Source organism: Scleropages formosus, chromosome 9, assembly GCF_900964775.1.
Source record: "Scleropages formosus chromosome 9, fSclFor1.1, whole genome shotgun sequence".
Lineage (NCBI taxonomy): Eukaryota > Metazoa > Chordata > Actinopteri > Osteoglossiformes > Osteoglossidae > Scleropages > Scleropages formosus.
Window position 1 is genome coordinate 23048267 of NC_041814.1, and position 15497 is coordinate 23063763.

At 41.8% G+C, this 15497-nt stretch overlaps 1 protein-coding gene across 1 annotated transcript in view; it reads left to right on the plus strand.

The window, feature by feature from the left end:
* The window catches only part of rttn (rotatin), a 37066-nt gene that overhangs the window by 10426 nt on the left and 11143 nt on the right, over window positions 1-15497 (plus strand). The window contains exons 18-38 of the mRNA XM_029255102.1: window positions 365-533; window positions 662-761; window positions 2419-2507; window positions 2711-2828; window positions 3477-3573; window positions 3703-3768; window positions 3880-4071; window positions 4796-5035; window positions 5224-5368; window positions 6071-6225; window positions 8422-8641; window positions 9139-9267; window positions 9669-9776; window positions 10324-10482; window positions 10711-10788; window positions 11182-11377; window positions 12573-12664; window positions 13619-13715; window positions 14199-14397; window positions 14510-14600; window positions 15182-15332. Coding sequence (XP_029110935.1) covers window positions 365-533; window positions 662-761; window positions 2419-2507; window positions 2711-2828; window positions 3477-3573; window positions 3703-3768; window positions 3880-4071; window positions 4796-5035; window positions 5224-5368; window positions 6071-6225; window positions 8422-8641; window positions 9139-9267; window positions 9669-9776; window positions 10324-10482; window positions 10711-10788; window positions 11182-11377; window positions 12573-12664; window positions 13619-13715; window positions 14199-14397; window positions 14510-14600; window positions 15182-15332 — 2891 coding nt within the window. The remainder of the gene's footprint in view (window positions 1-364; window positions 534-661; window positions 762-2418; window positions 2508-2710; window positions 2829-3476; window positions 3574-3702; window positions 3769-3879; window positions 4072-4795; window positions 5036-5223; window positions 5369-6070; window positions 6226-8421; window positions 8642-9138; window positions 9268-9668; window positions 9777-10323; window positions 10483-10710; window positions 10789-11181; window positions 11378-12572; window positions 12665-13618; window positions 13716-14198; window positions 14398-14509; window positions 14601-15181; window positions 15333-15497) is intronic.

A 15497-nucleotide genomic window follows, 5' to 3' on the forward strand; every position in this document is an offset into this window, starting at 1 on the left:
TGGATGCATCTTTGGAGCAGTTCAGGTTTACAAGGTAGCTTGTGATACGGTTAAAGAAATCAAATCTCTGTTCATTCTTGTAGTATACTTGATCAAGGTCCCTACCCTGAACTTATACAGTAAAAAGTACCCAGATGTGTAAATGGGTAAATCATTGTGAATAGCTTAGTGTACAAACCTAACAGTTTAACTATCTTTGGAGGGAAAACATCAGCTAAATGAATAAATAATAGTAATGACAGCAGGCCTCCTGAGACTTGAATCGACAGCCTTCAATTTACCAGTGCACTTTGCTATAATTTTTCCTTCTACCTGTGTGTGTTGCTCACATTGTGCATTTATTTCACTCATTTTATCAATCTAGTGTCCGTGCTGCTGCGGTGCAGCACCTGATGCCTCACTTAGTCAAGGCCGGAGGCACATCTTCTCGGTCCGCTTTGGACCATGACATCCTATCCCTGCTGCCCTCCCTCTTTGTTGTGAACAAGTTAGTCGACATAAAGCTTGACAACAAAGAACAGTCTATCCTTAACGTGAGTGTTTGAATTGCCTTGGAACTGATTCCTGGCAGTTTATGGACATGTTTATTCTGACACACAGCATTTTGTTTTTGTTGTTTATTAATACAATGTTAAAAATGTGTGTCTATTGTTTTAACCAGGTGGAGTCAGTAAACAAGCTTTACAATATCCTCACATCAGAAACCGTGGACTTTGTTCTCAGGAAGTCAGCAGCAGAACAACTTACTGTTGTTTTGCAAGGTAAAAAAATTAACGGTTTATCTTCAACTGAATAGTTGCACAGGAAATAAAATAACCTCTGTTGGGGAAAATTACCAGACAACTGTGCAAAATAACACTGTGGTTACTTTCATTTTTTGAGAACGAGCAAGTTACTGAACTTTTTCTCATAACTGGTTGAGAGGACTGCTGAGAGTGGGGATTGACGGACTTGTTGAATGAGCTGCTGACCCCATGCTGGCCTTGAGCTCTTGGACCACTTCTGCAGAGCCTTCCTTTGTTAAACGAGATCTTAGAAGTATTTCTCATTTCATAAAAAATTCAGATGCTGTTTTAATACCAGTGACTGAACTTTAGACCTTAACAATCAAGATGTCTTCAAGACCAAGAATGATAAATACAGTTAATGTGTAAATCGCGAATCATGCGTCTAAACATTTTCTGATTAAAGAAAATTTAAAAAAAAATAAAAATCTTCATCCATCAATAACTGCTCATTTAGTTCAGGGTTATGGTTAGGGTTAGGTCAATGGCGTAGGATGTGAGGCAGGGTACACTGTACATGACGTACCAGTCCATCGCAGTACAATCACACATACTCAGTCACTTACACATACACACATTATGGGCTATTTAGAGTCACCTGGAGGAAACCCACAAAAGCACGAGAAGCAAAACAAATCTATCTGAATAATTTCCAGAACAACGACTTGAGCTTGATATTGAAAATCAGAGCTTTTTAATGCTGCATGAGATATGACCACAGTTGTCTATCAGGTTAAAAGTCTCATGTTTCTAAAACGTGATGCCTTCTGGGGAAAATTAGGAAGACGTTGTTTGCATTTAAAACAAACTGTTGCATAACGGGACATTTTTACTCTCAAAATAGAACATTGCAACACACACAGTGTTTTTTCTTTTTTTTTTTTCCCCAGTGCCCATCTCCTGCAAGGGGGTGATGCTTTTGCCTGTGACTGTGTGGAAGAAAACTGGCTTGAAACAAGCTGATAACTGTACACTTTAGTTTGAGGAGGTTTTGCTGCTTCACACTGTTTTGGTGATACATGGAAGAACCAAATGTTGTAGCATTTAAACATTTAGACTGGGAGGCCAAAACTAAAGAAGATAAACTTTTTGTTGTTCCCGGCTGGTAGTGTAGTGGTTAGAGCTTCTGCCTTTGGATCAAAAGTTTATATTGAATCCCACCTCCAACTAGTACCCTTAAGGAATGTGCTTATTCTAAATTGCTCCAGTAAAATTACCTAATTGTATAAATGGATGAATAACTGCAGGTATCTTAACATAATAAGTTGCTTTGGAAAAAGTGTCAGTTAATTGAAAAAAAATGTATGTTAGGGAACTATATCTTTATTGCTTTTGTAAATTAATGTACAGGACTAATGAACAGTGTGTCTGCTTGGTGAAATGTAGTTTTTCCATAATGTATTCATTTAACTTTGGTCAGAACTGGCTGCCATCTCTTCACAGCTCTTATGCAGCAACCCCCCTCCTCCCCAAAATGCAGGACACTTTTGAGCTGCTTTGCTTTCACTCTTCTGTCCAGTCTGTCTTGTACTCACTTTACACTGGTGCTGTATGTTATTTCATCTTGGATGAAGGTTTGTGCTAAGGAAGTCATGCAAAGATTTTTTTTTTTTTTTTTTATTGTTTCATTAAGATGCAACTATGCATCCAGTTCTGAGAAGCCTTGGCGTGACAGAAAAAGTGATGTCTTTTATTGATGACTGCGTGAATAGAGCCACGAAGGTAAATCCTGAATCCATTCTAGATTTTTCTGTTTGTCATTATAATAATAGAAGAGTTCAGTCAGAAAATTGTTCTGTTGTCGCATGAGCCACATCAGTGATTGAGTGAAGTATAAGTGACAGTAACATCTGAAGGAAACCTTTGGGTAGCGTTTATGGTCCAATGAAATGATCTTCCACACACCTCTTCCACTGCTCGTTCAGGGTATGGACCCCATGCTGGAGCCGTGCATCTGCATGCTGCGAAAGTTAGTGTATGGCGACCAGTCCCTGCGACACTCACTCACCCAGCAGTTGCCCTTCCTCATCACACTGCTCAAAGGTACCATCAAACAAGCTGGACCTCCTCCCTTGATCTACCTTCTCCCCTCACCCCCGGGTGTAATGGAGAGAGTCTGAGTGTGTGTGTGTGTGTGTGTGTGTGTTAAGAGTGAGCCACACAACCGCCACACATGACAAATGTTTCAATATTTCACGCTTTTTTGAGGTATGTTGGCGCTGGGGGGAAAGGGGAATGGATTTTGTCTCCTCTAACAGTTACCTCACAGTGCTACGGATATCAGCTCATCAGTCTTTTTATTGGAACGGCCCTTCTGTGGATTCTGGCTTTGTACGTCGTCAGGTGGGGGGGCTGATTCCAGATGCATTGCCTCCCTTTATTTTTCTGAAATGACATTTGTCAGATCTCATCAGCTTTTCCCCAATGCTGCACTTATTGAATCTGGAGTATTTCGCTGTGGATTTTTGAAATATTTTAGGTTTTCTCGATTATACCAAAGAGCCAGACGTTACATTCTTCTTTCCCAGCTTCTGTGCCCGTATGGTTCATAAAAGCATCATAAAAAGTTATTCTGAGACTGATCCTGTTACTATTGTAAATGCACCTTCAAAGTTCTGTCCTCTGTGTTCATGGCTCGGTATGCTGTTTACTTTTCTGCTCCAGTAACTACTGTTGTCTTTGCCCTGTTAGCTTCATTAATGCTGAAGGAGAATAACAGCGATGTGGCTGAAGCCGCTGCATTGATGTTCCTCTTACTGTTTGATGAAATTGCAACGATGGATGTGTGGTGAGGGCTCGCCTAATATTTTCTTTTCTGTCACCCATTCTTTTTTAAAAGGATCACTTTGATGGACAACAGTCTGTCAAAATATGGCTATAATTACTCAGTAATTTCTTTTTTTTTTAAAAAAATCAGGGTCAGCAATTCAGATTCGACTGCAGTTTCAACTTCGTTCTCGGTACCATTTTCAGTGATCAGGAGGTAAATGCATAGCATGCTTAAATATAACAGCATTAAACAGTTTTATTTTCTTACTTGATCTTACTTACACTCATTAACTGTGTATTAAAAGCATTTTTGGTTCACATGAAGGTATAACGTGCCATTTCAAGCTGCGTCTCACCACGCAGTGAGCCCCTATTGTACTGTACTGCCACCTTACACGGACCTGCTCGCTCTGAGACCCGCCTGGGAGATGCTGCAGTTTGCATGGAACCGAGCATGGTATGCTGGGATTGATAACCTCATGCAGCAGCTGGAGGGCCACAGAAGTGACATCACCGAGTAAGCATGTTCTTGTTTTGAAGACACACGTTTTTTTTTTTTTTTTTTTTTCCCCCCTCCTTTCAGCAAATATTTTCCATTTTCTTACTTTGTGATGGCCGCGGTGGCGCGGCAGGCTTGGCCGGGTCCTGCTCTCTGGTGGGTCTGGGGTCTGAGACCTGCTTGGGGTGCCTTGCGACGGACAGCCGTTCCATCCAGGGTGTGTCCCCTCCCCCTCCAGCCTTACACCTTGTGTGGCTGGGTTAGGCTCCAGTTCACCACGACCCCACTTGGGACAAATGGGTTCAGCTAGTGTGTGTGTGTACTTTGTGATGGTTAAAAACAGCTAACTCGACTTTATCCTTCATTATACTATTCTTCACATTTAATGTATTTTCATGTTATGGATATACTTTTATAAAATGTTTTGAAGTTGCTCAAATTTCAGTGCTGCTGAAAAATATGTGAACCCCAGTGTAACACTATAAAAATCAAATTTGTGGTATGCAATATTTGTAGTGAGTATTTCTTTTTACAAAACAAGGACCTGATATGAACAGTATTACATTAATTATTTTTGCACAGTCAAAGCTTTTACACAGTTTTAGCTATTTTTACTTTAATTATATGCATGTATTTTTACAGAAGCATTTCACGTTAAGCACCTTTCTGTCACCGAAAGCTTTCATTTGTATAAAAATTTAATTGTGATCAATGCACACTCCTGGTTGTTTGTTTCTTTCAGGTTCCTGGATGATCTGTACCTATGTGCTGCTCAGGGTGTGCTACTGAAAGTCACAGATGTTCATAAGGGATTGCAGGACTGTCTGCACTGCATAGACAACGCCAGCTCCCATAATGCTGTGAATTTAGCCCTAACCAGAATGCGCTTCTACCTCCTAACCGATCGGCTGGCTCTCAAACCCAGTGGAGACAGCAGCAAGGCAGTCCTCAAGACCCTCAAGTGGCGCCAAGCTGTTGAAAGGTCTGCATCAATATGCCATGCTACCTTTTGGATTAACCTAAATACATAAATTTTAATGTGTCTGAGCAAATTTCTAGACCAGATTCATTGGGTTAAAATCTAATCAGACAAATTCTGCAGTTGACTTTCTGCTTCACTGTTCCTGCAGTTATTTAGTTTTAAAATGTGTCTTTTTATTATTTATCAAGGTTTTTGCAAGTTCACCCGGCTTGCGTGGAGGATGAAAAGCTCCTTGTGGAAGTAGTGGTTTTTCTTAATGCATTCTTCAAGCCACAGAAGCTGGAGTCTGATGCGGAGGATATACGCTGGATATTAGAGTTACTTCTTAAACGGGTAATTCCTTTTTGCCTCCCAAGTTTCAAAATAAATGCATTAGTTACACACTATATATTCTGTCTTAGAATGATTATGCCAGTCTTTAAAATAATAATATCTCCAGGGTGCTGGTGTAATTGGGTTTATTTTTCCCTCCACCTCCAAAGTTTGTACATTTTTTTAGAAGTATACATCACATTGTCATGAAGAAATATATTAATGTTGTGTAATATCACTGAATCAGAGTTGTTCCCAGAACTGCGTTGAACATTTTAATATATTGTTTATTTGCACTACCTTTTTTGCAGCCTTATTTACATGCATTAGCTTGGGGTTTGGTTCATTGAACCTGTGCTTTAACTATACTACATGTATTACCGCTCTTTGGTTTTACAGTGTAAAAAGATTGCAGTGTTTTTTAATTATGCAGAATTTGCAAAACTGTCTGTCTGCGTCTCTACTGGCTGAGTTGAGGTGTTCTATGAAGAGAAGAGGGGAAAAAAAAAAACTCCTCCAATGTTTCTTTTAGGAAGTAATTACTTCATGCAAACTGTAATTCAGAGGATTTTTCTGGGTGAAATGAAATGTTAAGGTTATAGGTTTTTTCACTGTAATACTGTGACGTGTTGCCTTTCACCAACTGGCCGCTGCCCCTGGAGCATGTTGGTGACCTCCAAGGCATACCATTAAAAGCATATGTTTTTGTTTTGCACAATGGAGGAGAATCATGCCCTTTTGGATCTCCTGGTGCGTGATGAGTCCACAACCCAGGCAGGAACTGGGGACATGCACATCCTCGTTGCACAGAGGCTCCAAAAGGAGCTTATGGGTTTCTTCGGTTCCTTGTTGCACGGTCTCATCTGCACCGCTGACAGGTATGACAACCCAGCTATGTGACAAGAGAGGGTTTCCTCTGCCTCCTCTAGCTGTTTGTGAATTGACTGAAAGACCATTATTATTATTAAGATGTTTTATTAATTTTTCTGGTTGTTCACTTGCATTATAAATATAACTGGTTAGTTAACGAAGCTTAGTTACTCTTCTCATGGTCACAACAGCAAGGCCTCTCTGAGGTCCCTAAGGTTACATCTGTGTACTGGCTAGAGCTGCAGTCTTTGGATTTGAGGGACTCAGGTTCAATTCCCACCCCCCTGCTCTAGTACCCCTGAGCAAGATGCATATACCCTCCGTTAGTCTAGTCAACATAGCCCAGCTGTATAAAAGGTTGAATAGCTGTAATAGCTAAATATTGTAAATCACTTTGGAGAAAAGATTTGTAATGTATTTCCTTATGCTACCCACTATGTTAAAATGTTTATGTACATCCTGTGAGTTTGGTGATATGTACAATCTCTTCACAGTACACACTAACACCTTATAGTTCTGAATTTTTAAAGATAAATTTTCCAGTTTATTTACTGTTAGTTGCATTTCATAACTTATTTACTTGTCTGTCTGTAGCTGAGAAAACGTGATATGAAGCAACTTACAATGTTAAGCTACTAACTCGGTTACACAGCTGGGTAATTTTTGCTGGAGCATTGTTTAGGGTAAACAGCAGCAGGAAGTGGAATTAGCACTGCCAACCTTTGGGCCCCGAGACGTCAGCTCTTAGCACTAAGCTGCCCTCTGTTAATGCTTAGCCAACAGATGACCACAGAATGCACGCAAACACAACTGCAGTACGGGATCGCTGCAGATGAACTCACTTCCACGGTATTTACAGCTAGTATCTGGTGATCCTGACTTTTTAAGGTTCTCGTTGACAATGTGAATGTGATGATTGTCAACAATCCACACTGATTAGGAGTCTTTGGAGAAAGCATTTTTTTATTTTCGGTCATATTATGTTTAATGTTGCTCGAAGTTAATAAAACTATTAAAATTGGTCTTACAAGGAATGTTTTATTACTGATACATTACTGCTGTGCTGCTATGTCCAAGACTTTTGCAGAGCCTACACTCTAAATAAATTGCAGGATACCTTTATTATTGAGCTTTTACTAATTGTGACTTAATGGTAAAGTGATTTTGGAGTTATGATCAAAATGACTTCAGTTCTGCTCTCTGTTGCATTTGTAAGTTGAGGAGCCGGTGTACATGTGATTCGGAGTCGGCCAAACTGCTTACTTGAAGGAAGTGATTTTGTATTCTTCAGTATTACACATTTTCATGAGCCACAGATTTCACACTTAGCTGATTGAATTAAACATTGCACGTTATGCTCGCAGTGTACTTTCAAGGCTTGACTGCCGGCTCGGGCCTGACTTGGTTATGAGCAGCCTGAACCGAGAGCACTTAGAATGTACAAGATACACAAATGAGAATGTAATAAGGCAAACTAACAACTCCCCGCGGCTGTTTGTTTGAACACCAGCAGCAACTCAATGAGCAGCTCGGAATTTATTTATTTTTTCCGAGGTAGAATTCATTTATTCTTTCCTTTAGAATTCCCAAGCTGCCCCAAGTGGGGTGAGATGCGTGCTTTGTGCATTGATAAATGGTGACAATGGAGCCTTTAATCACCACCCCATTAAAGCACCATTCTGTCTCAGCATGAACAGCTACGAGCCACGAAGATTACATTGATTTCTTTCTTCCTTTTATCGCCAGGGGAGCTTTCCATATAGTTGACCGGAGTGTTTTCATGTAAATGGTATCAGATGCACAAATACAGCCTAAATTGCACAGCATTCGTAAACCGTTGACTCATGTCTACGTGGTGAAATGTATATTTTTTAATCTGTGTTGTTTCTGTAGTTCAGGTCATACCCAAAATGTTGAGTTAATGAAATCTGAATTCCACTCTGCTGAATGTTTTTTACGTGTTTATGTCGCACAGCTAAGAGGACTGTAATGTTTCGACTTGTTAACTTGGATCTGTGATATTGAAAACAGGATTAAAGAAATTAAAGGGAATGAAATAAATAAATGTGATGGTACTTGAGCGGCGTGTGTGCCGGTGCTGCAGGGAAGCTCTTTAAGGTAATAAGCGGCGAGGTTCTACTAACCCACTCTCCTCCACCTCCGGGACCCCTTCTACCTCCACCTCCCCCCGTTTTTAAATGCAGGACGTGTGTGGCGCTGGCGGGGGCTGTAGAGACACAGCTGGCGCTGCGTCTGCTCCAGTGCCTGCGGGTGTCGGACGCTCCCCGCTTCTACGGTTTGCCTTCGCTGGAGAGGACCCTAAGGGGCATGGCCCGTGTGAGCGCGCTGCCCAGCTGGAGCACCCACTCGCTGGCCATGGACTCGCACTCACTCTGCCTCAAGTACCTGAGTGGCCTTCTGGAGGTCTGGCTCCCCTCTCTGCGGTCCCGGGGCCCTAGCCCCTGTCACCGCCGTTCTCTCTGCCTACCCCCTTGGGCCCTCAGCTCGCTCATACCTCTCCATGCTATAGAGTCACTTGAAACTGAACTGGGGCCTGAATTCTAACTAATAAGTATTGAGCTGTGCTGTAAATTTTTTTTTTTTTTTTTTAAAAATAGCATAGAAAAGTCACAGTGGTTGAGGATTTGTAACCATAGCTAGTTGTAATTTTTTTTTTTTTTTTTTTTTTTTTTTGTAATTATGTCCAAAACCCACTCTTTCTTTACAGGTTGTGTTGAGAATACATTTCTGTGTTTGCTGTAACACTGTATAGCACTTCCTATGCCAAGCATTTATTTACATTTACATTTATTAATTTAACTGATGCTTTTCTCTGAAGTGACTTACAATGTTAAGGTCACAATCATATTTAGTTTACTTCAGGAGAAGTGGTCCTTAACATAAATATTTTGCTTTTTCAGGTCATTTCCTCTTTCTATGTCGACTGGGGAGGAAACTCAATGTCTTTCATGGGTAAAGGGGTCACAAAGAACGCTGTCCTCTGTCTGCTGCATTTGTCTCATGAAATGTTGGCGGAAGGCAAGGATGCGGTTAGTATATAAATCACTGTAGAGTAAAAATCAGCACATTTTTTCAGTGGTTTCCCCAAGGATCTATCTTACAGAAACATGGTATTTTTTTTAATAAAATGTGAGGTTTAACACCTAGTAATAGTGGTTTTTTTTTGTTTTTTTTAGATAATTATTAAAAGAATGATAGTTTTTCTTTTTTGGCTTTTATTATTTCACTTTAATTTTCTTGCTGTCGTCTTTATATTTTTGAAGATAGATTTACCAAATTTGACTTGTTGCTTCAGATCTTAGGTAATTATATGTTCTTTGATGCTTAAGATTTACCGTGATGAAATGCTTTAATTGCCGTGCCTTCGGTGCAGCTGAAGCTCATTTGCAGAGTTCTTTTGGTTTGACATGTAGCCCATGCTATTTTAAAGGAGTGGATGTCTCTCTGGTCCCTGGCACACGACCCTCCAGAGGAGCAGGCTGCACCTCACCTTGGCCTGGCCTGGCTCATTCCCCTGTGGGTGGACCGAGACCCTGAGGTGAGAACTGCCAGGCATAAACAGGATGTTTAGCTTTCGCTTTACGCTTTGGAGCACTGTCGGTGTACAGCCTCGATTCTCACTAATAACTTCCTGCTGGAAGCTCTGACACTAGCGCACTTCTACAGTGACAAAGCTGCTGCCACATTCATTAACCTATTTATTAACAAAACCATGTTAACACATTTAGTGAATTTGACTAGTGTAGCAAGCAGATGTAAACCTCTGATTTGTAGATAAATTGCGTGGGTTCCCACTGCCGTTAATGAGAAGAGTGCAGGGTCTCGCTTTGAATGGATAAGTACCTGCATTTTTAAATAAAAATATTTTAGCCATTTGTCTGTTGTTAAGTAATAATAAATGTTGCCAGTGCTGTTACTTTGTTTCATTCCTACATCAAGTACAATGCAGTTTTGTTCATAGTGGTTTTAAGACACAGAGATGGATTGCCATGACTGACAGTGTCGGCAGAGGGAGGTTCCGGCCCTGGCGACCGCACGCCCCAGGAAGAACTGCTAACCTTCCCATTGCTCTTTTGTCCCCACAGGTGCGATTTGCCAGCCTTGGCCTCGGCTCAGCCCTCACAACTACCCCTGTGGGTTGCTTTGCCTTGGCCTCCAGCTGTCAGAACATATCCGGGGGGCTGTGGGGCACTCTGTTAAATGTGCTCCTGGACCAGCTTGAGTGCAGCATGGTCCGCAGAGAGGTGGGCCCACCCCCACCCCACTGCTTCACACTGCAACATCACTGCACAGTGTTCTTGTCTGTTTGCATTTCTCCTGTCTTCCATTTTGCCCTAAAATCCATGTGCAAAATTCCAGAATTTGGTGTTTCTTTATATCTTGCCAGATATAATCTGCCAAAGATGTGTGTAATACCTGCGGATCTCACCAGGTGGCAGTATGGCAGCACTGTACCTGTTTGTGTTCTGTAGGCGGCGTTTATTCTGCAGAACCTGCTCGTGATGCCTATGCCTGTCAGTATGGATGAAGCAAAGGACTTTGTCTGGCAGGTGGGTGTTGCTGACGACAAGCCTCTTTCAAGCACATTGTCACAGGCAGCAGGTGTGGAAAAAGTAGAGCAGCTAAACCAGGGAGTGAGATAGCATGACCTATAATTTTTTGTATGAAGTAACTCTACCGTTTCCTTAATCTCAGTGTTATCTTAAAACCATATCTTTGATTTTTCTGGCCCAGAATGTATGTTTTAGGCCTCCCATCTATTGTATTTCCTGTTGCTGTGCAGTTGCACTTGTTTGTCTGCTTTGCAGTTAGGTGTGCGTATGTTAAATGTCACACGCCTTTTCTGTTGGCATTCAGTGCTGTGGCTTTTAAGATGCTTAGATTTATGCTTGTCTCTCTTTCTCTTATTCTCTCTTTCTGACCCACCCCTTCTCCACATCCAGGGCCCATGTGTGCATGATGAGACTTCTGAGCTGTCATTGGTGGGCCTGCCTGCTCTGCAAGCGCTGCTGTGCCACTGCCAGTTCTTCGAACACATGAGCCAAACGGTCCGGTCCTGTTACCTCAGGAGACACTTGTTTGACCTGAACTTTCTCAGAACTTCAGGCATCCCTGAAGATGGTGGCAGAGCCTCGGAAGGTGACCCTACATGACCCCATGTGAACAACCACATGTGTCACTGTTATATAGGGAAAGGGCCCCCCAAATTGAATTAATGCTGTTTGAAATCCACGTGTCATGTAGAATTTGTGTAGAGCTGCAAAATTGCACTCTAGTCTGTCAGATTGCAATCCTTCTTTTGTGATACATTTGGACTAATTGGGGATTTTTTGCAAGGTCCATTGGTGCATTGACTCCTCACTGTGCAAATACAAGTGGGACCAGAAGTCTGTTTGTAATTTGCTTTGTTTGTAACTCTAAAGTTGCTTTTATTATTAACTCAAAGTCAGTAAAACTTTAATAATACCAACATAATTTGATTTATTCGCTGGTTAGGTTTTGTAAAAGCCTCAAGTATAAATATTACCAAGAAACACTCTTAACACATAAAGCTACATTAAAATTAAAACTAAGTTAAAATAACTAGAAATAAAAGTACACCCTTTCTACAAATTCCTAGTCACTGATGATTGTTGACTGATTTATCCCGTAAATGCTGTATATGCAAACTTTATTTTGTTCTTGATCATCAGAGCTGTAAACACTGCAGAAAGGAGTTCAGTTAAGGTGGAGCTATACTTTTTGGATGTTCTTCATTGCCATCTGTTTGCTCAACGGGTAAACGCAGCTCATATTCACTCCACATCAGATAGAACTTTTAGGAAATATTGTAAATAGGTGAAAAACATGCAATTAAAAATAAAGTAGAAGATGTTTCTTTTTAAAAAAATTCCAAACTAAACCATTCATAACACAAAAAACCAGTGCTTATGCAGAGCACCCATTTAACTAAATTATTATTTCACCTTTTGCAATGAGGCAGATGACTAATTAGATCAGCAGGGTGCCCTACTGCTTGGTTGTAATGCCCTTTGGGAATATTCCCCCAAGGACTGTGATGGAGAACCCCTGTCTCAAATATTAGTGGAGAACTAATTTAATTAAGAGGTACCTCATCCCACGTGTGTTTAATCACTTGCAATTTCGGTAGCTCCATCGACACACAGATGGAGTGCTTTACTAAAGCGATTCAGCAACTGTTAACCCTCGCTCGACCTGCTGGACGTTATGTCACAGTCAGCTTCCTTTTAGTCTGATTGATGCAGTTGATGTATTTTAATGAATGGAAGGGACACAATACAGATGGCTTTGTGTTTCCATGGATTCCCATTAGATTGTGACGACTCAATGAAGCATTGGAGAGCTCCTTCTGCCCCATTAAGCCGGAGTCATTTGTCGGCCTCCCAGTCCACCTCCAGCACTCTGGTGAGTTAGCGTGACTGAGCAGGATTATTGCAATATTGGAATATACAGCCAGGTTAGACGGTCGTTTGGTGAGCAGCTTTGAAATGGTCACCTTGAACCACGGTACATGCAGTGTTATAGTTTTAAAAAGGTGCTGTCGTTAGTGTCATTGCCTCTCACTCCAGAGACCTGGGTTCAAATCCTGCTGTATCACCGTTGGTGAAGGTATGTATCCTGAAATGCCCCGGTAAATGGGTAAATCATTTTAAATAGATTAGTACACAAACTTGACGTTGTAGGTTACTTTGGAAAAAAAGAGTCAGATAATTGAATAAATGATTATGATGTGAAATTTAGATATATAAAATTGCTTTTCCTGAACTCCCACCATGTAAGAAGATGAGATCAGGTTCCCTCTCCACTGTCACTGGGTGGTGGAGAGCTCCTCTGTTCATCCATTATCACCCTCCTTACCACACAAAAAAGCACTTTTCTTATGGAAAGGATAACTGATTATTCTTTTATTTTACATATGTCAATTTTAAACAATATAGATTAAATGTTCATCCATCCATTGTCAATAACCACTTGTTCAATGTAGGGTTGTGGTGGTCCGGAGCCTGTCCTGGAAACATAGGGTATGAGGCAGGGTACATCCTCGATGGAACCCCAGTCCATCCCATCCCAGAACAGTTTTAATTATAATATGATAAAGTGTAATTAGTTTGTATGCAGTGTTGTTTTTGTAAACGAATGTTACGCAGCCTGGATTTGTTTTTGTCTGCTTTTATTCCTACTTCCTGTGGCCTCAATTGCGGCTGACCCCATTTTACCAACGTTCGGTGTTTAGAAGTCAACATTTATGAGTATTTATTCCGTTTTTTCTGTTTCAGTTCTGCTCATTTATGTAGTGAATGTTTTCCAGCTCACACTTACTGTTGTCGTTTTTGTTTCCTTGTGTCTGGTACGGATCAGATCCTCCCTGAAGGGACTAGTGAAGTCCATACACCCGGGCTGTCATCCTCCAGGACTGTGGTTCCAGAGACTCCGGCAAACAGACTTGTCGCTCAAGGTGAACAGGGAGGGACGGTGTGTCAAGGAGACAGGTGGAGTTGCAGTCAGCTGCCTGGAGTTGTGACCCAAAGCCTGGTGGTTCTCTGGGGGTCTGGACTGACCTCTCTGTGGTTTACTGTACACTAACAGCCTTCGGATGGTGGTCACCTGCACAGTTTTTTAATGTCTGCTTTGGGTAGGAGCACTGTGAAAAGGTTAAATAAGCCATGGTACTTTAGTGGAACAACCCAGGTTCAAAAACCAACTCTTGCTGTAGTACCCTTGATCAAGGTACTAACCCTGAATTAATACAGTAAAAATGATCCTGCAGTATAAATGGATAAATCATTGTAGCTCTGTGTACACACCTCAAATAGTACGTTCCCTTGAAAAAAGTGCCATGTAAATAAATAATGACAAGCAAGGTAAGTCTACGGAACTAGGATTTTGTACACCTGCGCGTAACAGTTTGTAACCTCAAGTGAACGGTGTCATTTGCCAGGTCAGAGTGATACGGACACCAGCAGCTCAGTGGATTCCCAGGATTCTCGAGTGGGGGAGCGGCCTTCGGAGCAGCGTGGCACTGTGACGCCACACCTGGCTTCTGCCATCTGCAGCTTGCTGGCCAACCTGCTGGCCGTGCTGCCCGAATTCACCCTCGGCGCCATCCGCCACCACCACATTCTTTCGTCTCTGGCCAGGTATAGTATGCATGTCAGTGAATGCCAGCTGCTGTGACAATCCGCTCTCTTTGCAGTCAGCAACTAGGGTTCAGTTGTTCTCCTGAGGTGTCCTTCTCGCTTTGCTCTGCAGTTTGATGGACGTCGGAATAATTGAACGGTGTCTGTGTGAATTAAGAGATACTGCTGTGCTCCTGAGCGAAGCTGAAGATGCAAAGAGTCAGGTCTGTGTGTGTGTGTTTTTATTTTTTAAACCACGACTCTTCTTGTGCAGGTAAAGCTCTGGAATATAAAGTTTAGCCGAATGAGTCAGAACTTAGTGTCAAACAGCACATCTGTCCATGCATCTATTCATTATTAGTAGCTGCTTGTCCAATGCAGGGCCAGAGTCTGTCCTAGAAGCACAGGGCCTGAGGTGGCATGCACTATGGTAGGGACATCAGTCCCTCACAGGGCTGACTCTCCCTCTCTCTCTCACACACACACACACACACACACATTCACTCACATACATACAGTATTCTGTAGGCAGAGTCACTGGTTCACCTAAAACTTGTCTATGTCTTCAAACTGTGGAAAGAAACCAGAACCCCTGGAGGAAACCCACGCAAGGTACAGGGAGAACAAGCAAACTCTACCCAGGCTGAGCCAGGCACCACTGCGCCTCTGTGCCACTCCTGAGACACCTCACTGCTCTCAAAGTTGAATAGTTTTAACTGTTCCGTTATTTCTCCACTTCACTTCTGTTTTGTACTCCGTGAGGCAAAGTGAGCATTAAAGGTTCAAAGTGGCATTCCTCATTTAGGTGCTGAGTCTCCTGCAGTTCCTGTCCAACTTTGCCAAGCTGCTTGAAGCATCAGTGATCCTCAGCCCAGAGCTGGTGTCTCAAATGGAGTTTCTGAAACCGCTATTGACCAACATCTTCTCTGCTATTGTCCTCAATGTCAGACACATTGGTGAGGAGCAGCATCGCATGCTTAAATATCTCAAACATTGTCTTGTGCATCACACAACATAAACTTCTTAAAGTGAAAATTCACTTTTTCTGCAGCTTTTTGTTGCTCCAGCATATTATGATAAATTGATTGTCCATGAAAATGTAGAAAAGAAAATATTGTTTT